The sequence below is a fragment of the Vicia villosa genome, linkage group LG3 (genome assembly GCF_029867415.1).
Source record: "Vicia villosa cultivar HV-30 ecotype Madison, WI linkage group LG3, Vvil1.0, whole genome shotgun sequence".
Taxonomy (NCBI): Eukaryota; Viridiplantae; Streptophyta; class Magnoliopsida; order Fabales; family Fabaceae; genus Vicia; species Vicia villosa.
The window spans coordinates 191,662,645-191,675,268 of record NC_081182.1 but is presented as its reverse complement, the minus strand read 5'-3'; the positions used below and the strand labels follow the sequence as shown (position 1 = coordinate 191,675,268).

The 12,624-nt window shown below is 27.4% G+C and overlaps 3 protein-coding genes and 1 long non-coding RNA gene across 4 annotated transcripts; all 4 read right to left on the bottom strand.

Annotated features, from left to right (window-relative positions):
- Window positions 1-1,995: 1,995 nt before the first annotated feature.
- Window positions 1,996-2,916, bottom strand: LOC131657045 (uncharacterized). The gene is made up of 2 exons (XR_009300446.1): window positions 2,521-2,916; window positions 1,996-2,427 (listed from the first exon to the last, which is right to left on the bottom strand). It is a non-coding gene; the product is annotated as an uncharacterized LOC131657045 (long non-coding RNA).
- Window positions 2,917-5,000: 2,084 nt separating this feature from the next.
- LOC131657044 (glycine-rich cell wall structural protein 2-like) lies at window positions 5,001-5,921 on the bottom strand. The gene is made up of 2 exons (XM_058926557.1): window positions 5,788-5,921; window positions 5,001-5,432 (listed from the first exon to the last, which is right to left on the bottom strand). Exons 1-2 carry the CDS (start codon window positions 5,882-5,884, stop codon window positions 5,101-5,103), a joined length of 429 nt encoding a protein of 142 aa, XP_058782540.1. The 5' UTR covers window positions 5,885-5,921; the 3' UTR covers window positions 5,001-5,100.
- Window positions 5,922-8,005: 2,084 nt separating this feature from the next.
- Window positions 8,006-8,926, bottom strand: LOC131657043 (glycine-rich cell wall structural protein 2-like). The gene is made up of 2 exons (XM_058926556.1): window positions 8,793-8,926; window positions 8,006-8,437 (listed from the first exon to the last, which is right to left on the bottom strand). Exons 1-2 carry the CDS (start codon window positions 8,887-8,889, stop codon window positions 8,106-8,108), a joined length of 429 nt encoding a protein of 142 aa, XP_058782539.1. The 5' UTR covers window positions 8,890-8,926; the 3' UTR covers window positions 8,006-8,105.
- Window positions 8,927-11,009: 2,083 nt separating this feature from the next.
- LOC131657042 (glycine-rich cell wall structural protein 2-like) lies at window positions 11,010-11,955 on the bottom strand. The gene is made up of 2 exons (XM_058926555.1): window positions 11,797-11,955; window positions 11,010-11,441 (listed from the first exon to the last, which is right to left on the bottom strand). Exons 1-2 carry the CDS (start codon window positions 11,891-11,893, stop codon window positions 11,110-11,112), a joined length of 429 nt encoding a protein of 142 aa, XP_058782538.1. The 5' UTR covers window positions 11,894-11,955; the 3' UTR covers window positions 11,010-11,109.
- Window positions 11,956-12,624: the final 669 nt, after the last annotated feature.

Below are 12,624 nucleotides of genomic sequence, written 5' to 3'. Positions count from 1 at the left end.
TTAAAACTATATTTTGTCACCATATTAAATTTAAGTCTCATTCAATTTTGTTTTAGAAGATATGAAAAAGGACACATAAAAAAGGGATCTAAGTTAAGTTTGATGATAACAATTAATGTTTAAGGAATCAATGAAAACTGTAACTTGCATTAGAAGAAAAATAAAATGGGATTACAAAGTCGTGTAGGGCGGTGGCTATGTTTTTTTAAAGTAAAAATGCATGTAATAGTTTCAGTGTGTATTTACTTTATGCTGTATCTCGACATGTTGTTATTGAATGCACATTTTATTTATCTTATGTTATTTCATGTAGTAGTGTCAGATTTACGCTACTTGATGTAACGATACAAGTATGTTTAATATTCAAAATGAATAATTTTTTAAACTCAATCATGATTGAGTAACATACTCGAGCTGCAAATCTTATCAATTAAAGGATGATTTAAATGGATGAAGATAGATATCAGTGTTATGCTTCTTGAATCAAATGATCCATATGGACAAATAAATTTAGATTTTGTCAAATTTTGACATTTTATGGCTATTTTAGTCTTTAAATTTTTTTACTCATATTCTAGTTTAAGCAACTACTTTAGATGAATAAAAATGTGAATTAGAATCCCTTTTATAGACCACCTCTATATTTCCATAAGATTCAAGTTTCAAATTCAAATTTTGAAGATTGTATAACAAACATTGTTTTTCAAAATTTAAATGACAAAAATCAATTTTTTAACTAAAAAAAAATCATTTAAACTTGAAATAGGATCTTCTTCTTGTACAATCTATTCCAATTCAATTTTTCAAACATGAAAATTAAATTTTCCAAATAAATCAATAGCTGAACATTCAATAGAAAATTATTATTTATAAAATTATACTTTATATATTCCACCTATTGTATATTAATTGCGTATGCATTCACTAATCTAACTATTAATATAACTGACTAAAAGAGGATTCAAACTGAAAATACTGAAAACTATGAGTGCTATACTCCATTTCTCATATAATACCTCAAAACCTCTTGAATAGAGACGTGCTAATTATATGTTTGCTATGGTGTTGGTTATATTTAACGTGCATCTGCAGTGGCATTTTAGATTTAAAAATATGCTATCCAAGAAATAGCTGCATATAATAACGTCTCCAAAACTAAATCCACGTCAAATGTAAAGCCACACCAAACATGTACTTTTTCTGCTTGAGCATTGATTTAATTAATCTTGTACTATTTTTCTTGTTTTTCTTTTATTGCACTCTTTTTTTCTTAGTAAAAATATAAACAAAATGAAAGCATAACATCATTTTTGTAACTAAAAAATGAAAAAAAAAAAATATCAATTCAAATTTTTCCTTAATTCTAAATTCAATATGCTCAAGATATTGATTTTATGGGCATATTAGTTTCACATTGCTTAGTATATATACTTTACTATTTAATTTTTATATCAAATTATTTATTGAGTTTATTTAGCTTTTTTTAAAATAATGAAAAATAGATCTATTTTCCATACAACAAACCAAAAGATTGGGTAATATATTAAGACATTTTATATGGAAAAAATGTGAGTGTATTATGCATCCCACATTACCTTACATTTTTGTTTATCTCAATGAACATTAGTTTCATGAGTCATGATGATTTGATGCTTCAAAATTATTGTATACATTACATAATTAAGGAGACTGAAGAGGATATATTATCTAATAAATATTTTTTTTAAGAATTTATTCTCTCTTAAGAATTGATTGATCTATTTAAAAAAATAGGTGAGTGAAATGCTAAGATACTAATAGTACTAATGATATATTATTTGAACACTTTTTAGTTTGATTAAGCATCATTTGTATCTAAGTTTGGATACTTCAATAAGTATTTCTGATCAAAACATGTAATAAATTAGGGAAAATTTAATGATGATTATTATTGTTATCAATATGTCAATTTTTATTATTCATAATTCATGTACTATACATAAAGAGAGACAATACTATAATTATGACATACATTTAAGGATAAAGAAACTTGAAGAGAGCATATATTCTCTTTTTATATTTGTCATAAATCATAGAAGTCTCATTTACCATTGCACTAATATCCTCCGCCTCCTCCTTCGCTTCCACCACCTCCTCCACTTGTATTGACGTTTTCTCCACTTCTTCCATTACTGTAATCTCTGCTTCCAACACTTTCTCCATCTCCTACTCCAGTTCCATCTCCATAATCTCCTCCGCTACCACTTTTTCCACCACCATGATCTATTCCATCATTAACACTTCCACCTTTCCCTATACCACCTATATTTTCTCTTCCTTGAACGCCACCGTCGCCAATTTCACCAAATATGCTATCACCATATTCTGCGCCTATGTTTTCCTTGCAGTTTTCATCATGAAGTGGAACCAAAATCATCTTCCTTCCCCCTGAATTTGAAAAGGTTTACACAATTGACTTAATTAACAAAAATTCACATTATTTATCAATCCCATTGATATAAAACATTTTAATTTTTTTACCTTTTTCACGATTGAAACATCCCTTAAGGTCTTCATTGACGTTTTTCTTTGGACCTTCATCAACAAGTTACATAATTAAGTTATTGTAACAACAAAGTTTAATCATACACGTAATATATTCATTTGGAGAGTGGTTATAAAAATTTATCATATGAATGTTTTTTCTAAAATCTTTTATCAGTATCATTCACACATTTAATTCACAAAAATCATAAACAAAGTTGATAAACAAATAAAATGATGTTGATTCCAAGGTACATACTTGGTGGATCAGGATCTGGTTCATCAGCCACAACTACAGATATGAGAACCACGCCAGACAGTAGTATGAGAAAAATAAAAGATTTGAAATCCATCATTGTAAGTAAGTAAATAGAAAACACGACAATACATAAAAAAATTAAAAGATGGGAGAAAATGTTCTTAGAAGACCCTTATTTATGGTGCATCATCATACTAAATGTTATAAATATGTGGGGCCCTATCATTAACACTATATTTTGTCACCATATTAAATTTAAGTTTCATTCAATTTTGTTTTAGAAGATATGAAAAAGGACACATAAAAAAGGGATCTAAGTTAAGTTTGATGATAACAATTAATGTTTAAGGAATCAATGAAAACTGTAACTTGCATTAGAAGAAAAATAAAATGGGATTACAAAGTCGTGTAGGGCGGTGGCTATGTTTTTTTAAAGTAAAAATGCATGTAATAGTTTCAGTGTGTATTTACTTTATGCTGTATCTCGACATGTTGTTATTGAATGCACATTTTATTTATCTTATGTTATTTCATGTAGTAGTGTCAGATTTACGCTACTTGATGTAACGATACAAGTATGTTTAATATTCAAAATGAATAATTTTTTAAACTCAATCATGATTGAGTAACATACTCGAGCTGCAAATCTTATCAATTAAAGGATGATTTAAATGGATGAAGATAGATATCAGTGTTATGCTTCTTGAATCAAATGATCCATATGGACAAATAAATTTAGATTTTGTCAAATTTTGACATTTTATGGCTATTTTAGTCTTTAAATTTTTTTACTCATATTCTAGTTTAAGCAACTACTTTAGATGAATAAAAATGTGAATTAGAATCCCTTTTATAGACCACCTCTATATTTCCATAAGATTCAAGTTTCAAATTCAAATTTTGAAGATTGTATAACAAACATTGTTTTTCAAAATTTAAATGACAAAAATCAATTTTTTAACTAAAAAAAAATCATTTAAACTTGAAATAGGATCTTCTTCTTGTACAATCTATTCCAATTCAATTTTTCAAACATGAAAATTAAATTTTCCAAATAAATCAATAGCTGAACATTCAATAGAAAATTATTATTTATAAAATTATACTTTATATATTCCACCTATTGTATATTAATTGCGTATGCATTCACTAATCTAACTATTAATATAACTGACTAAAAGAGGATTCAAACTGAAAATACTGAAAACTATGAGTGCTATACTCCATTTCTCATATAATACCTCAAAACCTCTTGAATAGAGACGTGCTAATTATATGTTTGCTATGGTGTTGGTTATATTTAACGTGCATCTGCAGTGGCATTTTAGATTTAAAAATATGCTATCCAAGAAATAGCTGCATATAATAACGTCTCCAAAACTAAATCCACGTCAAATGTAAAGCCACACCAAACATGTACTTTTTCTGCTTGAGCATTGATTTAATTAATCTTGTACTATTTTTCTTGTTTTTCTTTTATTGCACTCTTTTTTTCTTAGTAAAAATATAAACAAAATGAAAGCATAACATCATTTTTGTAACTAAAAAATGAAAAAAAAAATATCAATTCAAATTTTTCCTTAATTCTAAATTCAATATGCTCAAGATATTGATTTTATGGGCATATTAGTTTCACATTGCTTAGTATATATACTTTACTATTTAATTTTTATATCAAATTATTTATTGAGTTTATTTAGCTTTTTTTAAAATAATGAAAAATAGATCTATTTTCCATACAACAAACCAAAAGATTGGGTAATATATTAAGACATTTTATATGGAAAAAATGTGAGTGTATTATGCATCCCACATTACCTTACATTTTTGTTTATCTCAATGAACATTAGTTTCATGAGTCATGATGATTTGATGCTTCAAAATTATTGTATACATTACATAATTAAGGAGACTGAAGAGGATATATTATCTAATAAATATTTTTTTTAAGAATTTATTCTCTCTTAAGAATTGATTGATCTATTTAAAAAAATAGGTGAGTGAAATGCTAAGATACTAATAGTACTAATGATATATTATTTGAACACTTTTTAGTTTGATTAAGCATCATTTGTATCTAAGTTTGGATACTTCAATAAGTATTTCTGATCAAAACATGTAATAAATTAGGGAAAATTTAATGATGATTATTATTGTTATCAATATGTCAATTTTTATTATTCATAATTCATGTACTATACATAAAGAGAGACAATACTATAATTATGACATACATTTAAGGATAAAGAAACTTGAAGAGAGCATATATTCTCTTTTTATATTTGTCATAAATCATAGAAGTCTCATTTACCATTGCACTAATATCCTCCGCCTCCTCCTTCGCTTCCACCACCTCCTCCACTTGTATTGACGTTTTCTCCACTTCTTCCATTACTGTAATCTCTGCTTCCAACACTTTCTCCATCTCCTACTCCAGTTCCATCTCCATAATCTCCTCCGCTACCACTTTTTCCACCACCATGATCTATTCCATCATTAACACTTCCACCTTTCCCTATACCACCTATATTTTCTCTTCCTTGAACGCCACCGTCGCCAATTTCACCAAATATGCTATCACCATATTCTGCGCCTATGTTTTCCTTGCAGTTTTCATCATGAAGTGGAACCAAAATCATCTTCCTTCCCCCTGAATTTGAAAAGGTTTACACAATTGACTTAATTAACAAAAATTCACATTATTTATCAATCCCATTGATATAAAACATTTTAATTTTTTTACCTTTTTCACGATTGAAACATCCCTTAAGGTCTTCATTGACGTTTTTCTTTGGACCTTCATCAACAAGTTACATAATTAAGTTATTGTAACAACAAAGTTTAATCATACACGTAATATATTCATTTGGAGAGTGGTTATAAAAATTTATCATATGAATGTTTTTTCTAAAATCTTTTATCAGTATCATTCACACATTTAATTCACAAAAATCATAAACAAAGTTGATAAACAAATAAAATGATGTTGATTCCAAGGTACATACTTGGTGGATCAGGATCTGGTTCATCAGCCACAACTACAGATATGAGAACCACGCCAGACAGTAGTATGAGAAAAATAAAAGATTTGAAATCCATCATTGTAAGTAAGTAAATAGAAAACACGACAATACATAAAAAAATTAAAAGATGGGAGAAAATGTTCTTAGAAGACCCTTATTTATGGTGCATCATCATACTAAATGTTATAAATATGTGGGGCCCTATCATTAACACTATATTTTGTCACCATATTAAATTTAAGTTTCATTCAATTTTGTTTTAGAAGATATGAAAAAGGACACATAAAAAAGGGATCTAAGTTAAGTTTGATGATAACAATTAATGTTTAAGGAATCAATGAAAACTGTAACTTGCATTAGAAGAAAAATAAAATGGGATTACAAAGTCGTGTAGGGCGGTGGCTATGTTTTTTTAAAGTAAAAATGCATGTAATAGTTTCAGTGTCTATTTACTTTATGCTGTATCTCGACATGTTGTTATTGAATGCACATTTTATTTATCTTATGTTATTTCATGTAGTAGTGTCAGATTTACGCTACTTGATGTAACGATACAAGTATGTTTAATATTCAAAATGAATAATTTTTTAAACTCAATCATGATTGAGTAACATACTCGAGCTGCAAATCTTATCAATTAAAGGATGATTTAAATGGATGAAGATAGATATCAGTGTTATGCTTCTTGAATCAAATGATCCATATGGACAAATAAATTTAGATTTTGTCAAATTTTGACATTTTATGGCTATTTTAGTCTTTAAATTTTTTTACTCATATTCTAGTTTAAGCAACTACTTTAGATGAATAAAAATGTGAATTAGAATCCCTTTTATAGACCACCTCTATATTTCCATAAGATTCAAGTTTCAAATTCAAATTTTGAAGATTGTATAACAAACATTGTTTTTCAAAATTTAAATGACAAAAATCAATTTTTTAACTAAAAAAAAATCATTTAAACTTGAAATAGGATCTTCTTCTTGTACAATCTATTCCAATTCAATTTTTCAAACATGAAAATTAAATTTTCCAAATAAATCAATAGCTGAACATTCAATAGAAAATTATTATTTATAAAATTATACTTTATATATTCCACCTATTGTATATTAATTGCGTATGCATTCACTAATCTAACTATTAATATAACTGACTAAAAGAGGATTCAAACTGAAAATACTGAAAACTATGAGTGCTATACTCCATTTCTCATATAATACCTCAAAACCTCTTGAATAGAGACGTGCTAATTATATGTTTGCTATGGTGTTGGTTATATTTAACGTGCATCTGCAGTGGCATTTTAGATTTAAAAATATGCTATCCAAGAAATAGCTGCATATAATAACGTCTCCAAAACTAAATCCACGTCAAATGTAAAGCCACACCAAACATGTACTTTTTCTGCTTGAGCATTGATTTAATTAATCTTGTACTATTTTTCTTGTTTTTCTTTTATTGCACTCTTTTTTTCTTAGTAAAAATATAAACAAAATGAAAGCATAACATCATTTTTGTAACTAAAAAATGAAAAAAAAAATATCAATTCAAATTTTTCCTTAATTCTAAATTCAATATGCTCAAGATATTGATTTTATGGGCATATTAGTTTCACATTGCTTAGTATATATACTTTACTATTTAATTTTTATATCAAATTATTTATTGAGTTTATTTAGCTTTTTTTAAAATAATGAAAAATAGATCTATTTTCCATACAACAAACCAAAAGATTGGGTAATATATTAAGACATTTTATATGGAAAAAATGTGAGTGTATTATGCATCCCACATTACCTTACATTTTTGTTTATCTCAATGAACATTAGTTTCATGAGTCATGATGATTTGATGCTTCAAAATTATTGTATACATTACATAATTAAGGAGACTGAAGAGGATATATTATCTAATAAATATTTTTTTTAAGAATTTATTCTCTCTTAAGAATTGATTGATCTATTTAAAAAAATAGGTGAGTGAAATGCTAAGATACTAATAGTACTAATGATATATTATTTGAACACTTTTTAGTTTGATTAAGCATCATTTGTATCTAAGTTTGGATACTTCAATAAGTATTTCTGATCAAAACATGTAATAAATTAGGGAAAATTTAATGATGATTATTATTGTTATCAATATGTCAATTTTTATTATTCATAATTCATGTACTATACATAAAGAGAGACAATACTATAATTATGACATACATTTAAGGATAAAGAAACTTGAAGAGAGCATATATTCTCTTTTTATATTTGTCATAAATCATAGAAGTCTCATTTACCATTGCACTAATATCCTCCGCCTCCTCCTTCGCTTCCACCACCTCCTCCACTTGTATTGACGTTTTCTCCACTTCTTCCATTACTGTAATCTCTGCTTCCAACACTTTCTCCATCTCCTACTCCAGTTCCATCTCCATAATCTCCTCCGCTACCACTTTTTCCACCACCATGATCTATTCCATCATTAACACTTCCACCTTTCCCTATACCACCTATATTTTCTCTTCCTTGAACGCCACCGTCGCCAATTTCACCAAATATGCTATCACCATATTCTGCGCCTATGTTTTCCTTGCAGTTTTCATCATGAAGTGGAACCAAAATCATCTTCCTTCCCCCTGAATTTGAAAAGGTTTACACAATTGACTTAATTAACAAAAATTCACATTATTTATCAATCCCATTGATATAAAACATTTTAATTTTTTTACCTTTTTCACGATTGAAACATCCCTTAAGGTCTTCATTGACGTTTTTCTTTGGACCTTCATCAACAAGTTACATAATTAAGTTATTGTAACAACAAAGTTTAATCATACACGTAATATATTCATTTGGAGAGTGGTTATAAAAATTTATCATATGAATGTTTTTTCTAAAATCTTTTATCAGTATCATTCACACATTTAATTCACAAAAATCATAAACAAAGTTGATAAACAAATAAAATGATGTTGATTCCAAGGTACATACTTGGTGGATCAGGATCTGGTTCATCAGCCACAACTACAGATATGAGAACCACGCCAGACAGTAGTATGAGAAAAATAAAAGATTTGAAATCCATCATTGTAAGTAAGTAAATAGAAAACACGACAATACATAAAAAAATTAAAAGATGGGAGAAAATGTTCTTAGAAGACCCTTATTTATGGTGCATCATCATACTAAATGTTATAAATATGTGGGGCCCTATCATTAACACTATATTTTGTCACCATATTAAATTTAAGTTTCATTCAATTTTGTTTTAGAAGATATGAAAAAGGACACATAAAAAAGGGATCTAAGTTAAGTTTGATGATAACAATTAATGTTTAAGGAATCAATGAAAACTGTAACTTGCATTAGAAGAAAAATAAAATGGGATTACAAAGTCGTGTAGGGCGGTGGCTATGTTTTTTTAAAGTAAAAATGCATGTAATAGTTTCAGTGTCTATTTACTTTATGCTGTATCTCGACATGTTGTTATTGAATGCACATTTTATTTATCTTATGTTATTTCATGTAGTAGTGTCAGATTTACGCTACTTGATGTAACGATACAAGTATGTTTAATATTCAAAATGAATAATTTTTTAAACTCAATCATGATTGAGTAACATACTCGAGCTGCAAATCTTATCAATTAAAGGATGATTTAAATGGATGAAGATAGATATCAGTGTTATGCTTCTTGAATCAAATGATCCATATGGACAAATAAATTTAGATTTTGTCAAATTTTGACATTTTATGGCTATTTTAGTCTTTAAATTTTTTTACTCATATTCTAGTTTAAGCAACTACTTTAGATGAATAAAAATGTGAATTAGAATCCCTTTTATAGACCACCTCTATATTTCCATAAGATTCAAGTTTCAAATTCAAATTTTGAAGATTGTATAACAAACATTGTTTTTCAAAATTTAAATGACAAAAATCAATTTTTTAACTAAAAAAAAATCATTTAAACTTGAAATAGGATCTTCTTCTTGTACAATCTATTCCAATTCAATTTTTCAAACATGAAAATTAAATTTTCCAAATAAATCAATAGCTGAACATTCAATAGAAAATTATTATTTATAAAATTATACTTTATATATTCCACCTATTGTATATTAATTGCGTATGCATTCACTAATCTAACTATTAATATAACTGACTAAAAGAGGATTCAAACTGAAAATACTGAAAACTATGAGTGCTATACTCCATTTCTCATATAATACCTCAAAACCTCTTGAATAGAGACGTGCTAATTATATGTTTGCTATGGTGTTGGTTATATTTAACGTGCATCTGCAGTGGCATTTTAGATTTAAAAATATGCTATCCAAGAAATAGCTGCATATAATAACGTCTCCAAAACTAAATCCACGTCAAATGTAAAGCCACACCAAACATGTACTTTTTCTGCTTGAGCATTGATTTAATTAATCTTGTACTATTTTTCTTGTTTTTCTTTTATTGCACTCTTTTTTTCTTAGTAAAAATATAAACAAAATGAAAGCATAACATCATTTTTGTAACTAAAAAATGAAAAAAAAATATCAATTCAAATTTTTCCTTAATTCTAAATTCAATATGCTCAAGATATTGATTTTATGGGCATATTAGTTTCACATTGCTTAGTATATATACTTTACTATTTAATTTTTATATCAAATTATTTATTGAGTTTATTTAGCTTTTTTTAAAATAATGAAAAATAGATCTATTTTCCATACAACAAACCAAAAGATTGGGTAATATATTAAGACATTTTATATGGAAAAAATGTGAGTGTATTATGCATCCCACATTACCTTACATTTTTGTTTATCTCAATGAACATTAGTTTCATGAGTCATGATGATTTGATGCTTCAAAATTATTGTATACATTACATAATTAAGGAGACTGAAGAGGATATATTATCTAATAAATATTTTTTTTAAGAATTTATTCTCTCTTAAGAATTGATTGATCTATTTAAAAAAATAGGTGAGTGAAATGCTAAGATACTAATAGTACTAATGATATATTATTTGAACACTTTTTAGTTTGATTAAGCATCATTTGTATCTAAGTTTGGATACTTCAATAAGTATTTCTGATCAAAACATGTAATAAATTAGGGAAAATTTAATGATGATTATTATTGTTATCAATATGTCAATTTTTATTATTCATAATTCATGTACTATACATAAAGAGAGACAATACTATAATTATGACATACATTTAAGGATAAAGAAACTTGAAGAGAGCATATATTCTCTTTTTATATTTGTCATAAATCATAGAAGTCTCATTTACCATTGCACTAATATCCTCCGCCTCCTCCTTCGCTTCCACCACCTCCTCCACTTGTATTGACGTTTTCTCCACTTCTTCCATTACTGTAATCTCTGCTTCCAACACTTTCTCCATCTCCTACTCCAGTTCCATCTCCATAATCTCCTCCGCTACCACTTTTTCCACCACCATGATCTATTCCATCATTAACACTTCCACCTTTCCCTATACCACCTATATTTTCTCTTCCTTGAACGCCACCGTCGCCAATTTCACCAAATATGCTATCACCATATTCTGCGCCTATGTTTTCCTTGCAGTTTTCATCATGAAGTGGAACCAAAATCATCTTCCTTCCCCCTGAATTTGAAAAGGTTTACACAATTGACTTAATTAACAAAAATTCACATTATTTATCAATCCCATTGATATAAAACATTTTAATTTTTTTACCTTTTTCACGATTGAAACATCCCTTAAGGTCTTCATTGACGTTTTTCTTTGGACCTTCATCAACAAGTTACATAATTAAGTTATTGTAACAACAAAGTTTAATCATACACGTAATATATTCATTTGGAGAGTGGTTATAAAAATTTATCATATGAATGTTTTTTCTAAAATCTTTTATCAGTATCATTCACACATTTAATTCACAAAAATCATAAACAAAGTTGATAAACAAATAAAATGATGTTGATTCCAAGGTACATACTTGGTGGATCAGGATCTGGTTCATCAGCCACAACTACAGATATGAGAACCACGCCAGACAGTAGTATGAGAAAAATAAAAGATTTGAAATCCATCATTGTAAGTAAGTAAATAGAAAACACGACAATACATAAAAAAATTAAAAGATGGGAGAAAATGTTCTTACAAGACCCTTATTTATGGTGCATCATCATACTAAATGTTATAAATATGTGGGGCCCTATCATTAACACTATATTTTGTCACCATATTAAATTTAAGTTTCATTCAATTTTGTTTTAGAAGATATGAAAAAGGACACATAAAAAAGGGATCTAAGTTAAGTTTGATGATAACAATTAATGTTTAAGGAATCAATGAAAACTGTAACTTGCATTAGAAGAAAAATAAAATGGGATTACAAAGTCGTGTAGGGCGGTGGCTATGTTTTTTTAAAGTAAAAATGCATGTAATAGTTTCAGTGTGTATTTACTTTATGCTGTATCTCGACATGTTGTTATTGAATGCACATTTTATTTATCTTATGTTATTTCATGTAGTAGTGTCAGATTTACGCTACTTGATGTAACGATACAAGTATGTTTAATATTCAAAATGAATAATTTTTTAAACTCAATCATGATTGAGTAACATACTCGAGCTGCAAATCTTATCAATTAAAGGATGATTTAAATGGATGAAGATAGATATCAGTGTTATGCTTCTTGAATCAAATGATCCATATGGACAAATAAATTTAGATTTTGTCAAATTTTGACATTTTATGGCTATTTTAGTCTTTAAATTTTTTTACTCATATTCTAGTTTAAGCAACTACTTTAGATGAATA

Bases quoted from the DNA above. Each gene is read 5' to 3' on its own strand.
- LOC131657043 (XM_058926556.1), bottom strand. From the start codon at position 8,889: ATGATGGATTTCAAATCTTTTATTTTTCTCATACTACTGTCTGGCGTG. The intron at 8,438-8,792 runs GTATGTACCTTG...TTTCAAATTCAG, and splicing joins ACCAGATCCTGATCCACCAA to GGGGAAGGAAGATGATTTTG.
- LOC131657044 (XM_058926557.1), bottom strand. From the start codon at position 5,884: ATGATGGATTTCAAATCTTTTATTTTTCTCATACTACTGTCTGGCGTG. The intron at 5,433-5,787 runs GTATGTACCTTG...TTTCAAATTCAG, and splicing joins ACCAGATCCTGATCCACCAA to GGGGAAGGAAGATGATTTTG.
- LOC131657042 (XM_058926555.1), bottom strand. From the start codon at position 11,893: ATGATGGATTTCAAATCTTTTATTTTTCTCATACTACTGTCTGGCGTG. The intron at 11,442-11,796 runs GTATGTACCTTG...TTTCAAATTCAG, and splicing joins ACCAGATCCTGATCCACCAA to GGGGAAGGAAGATGATTTTG.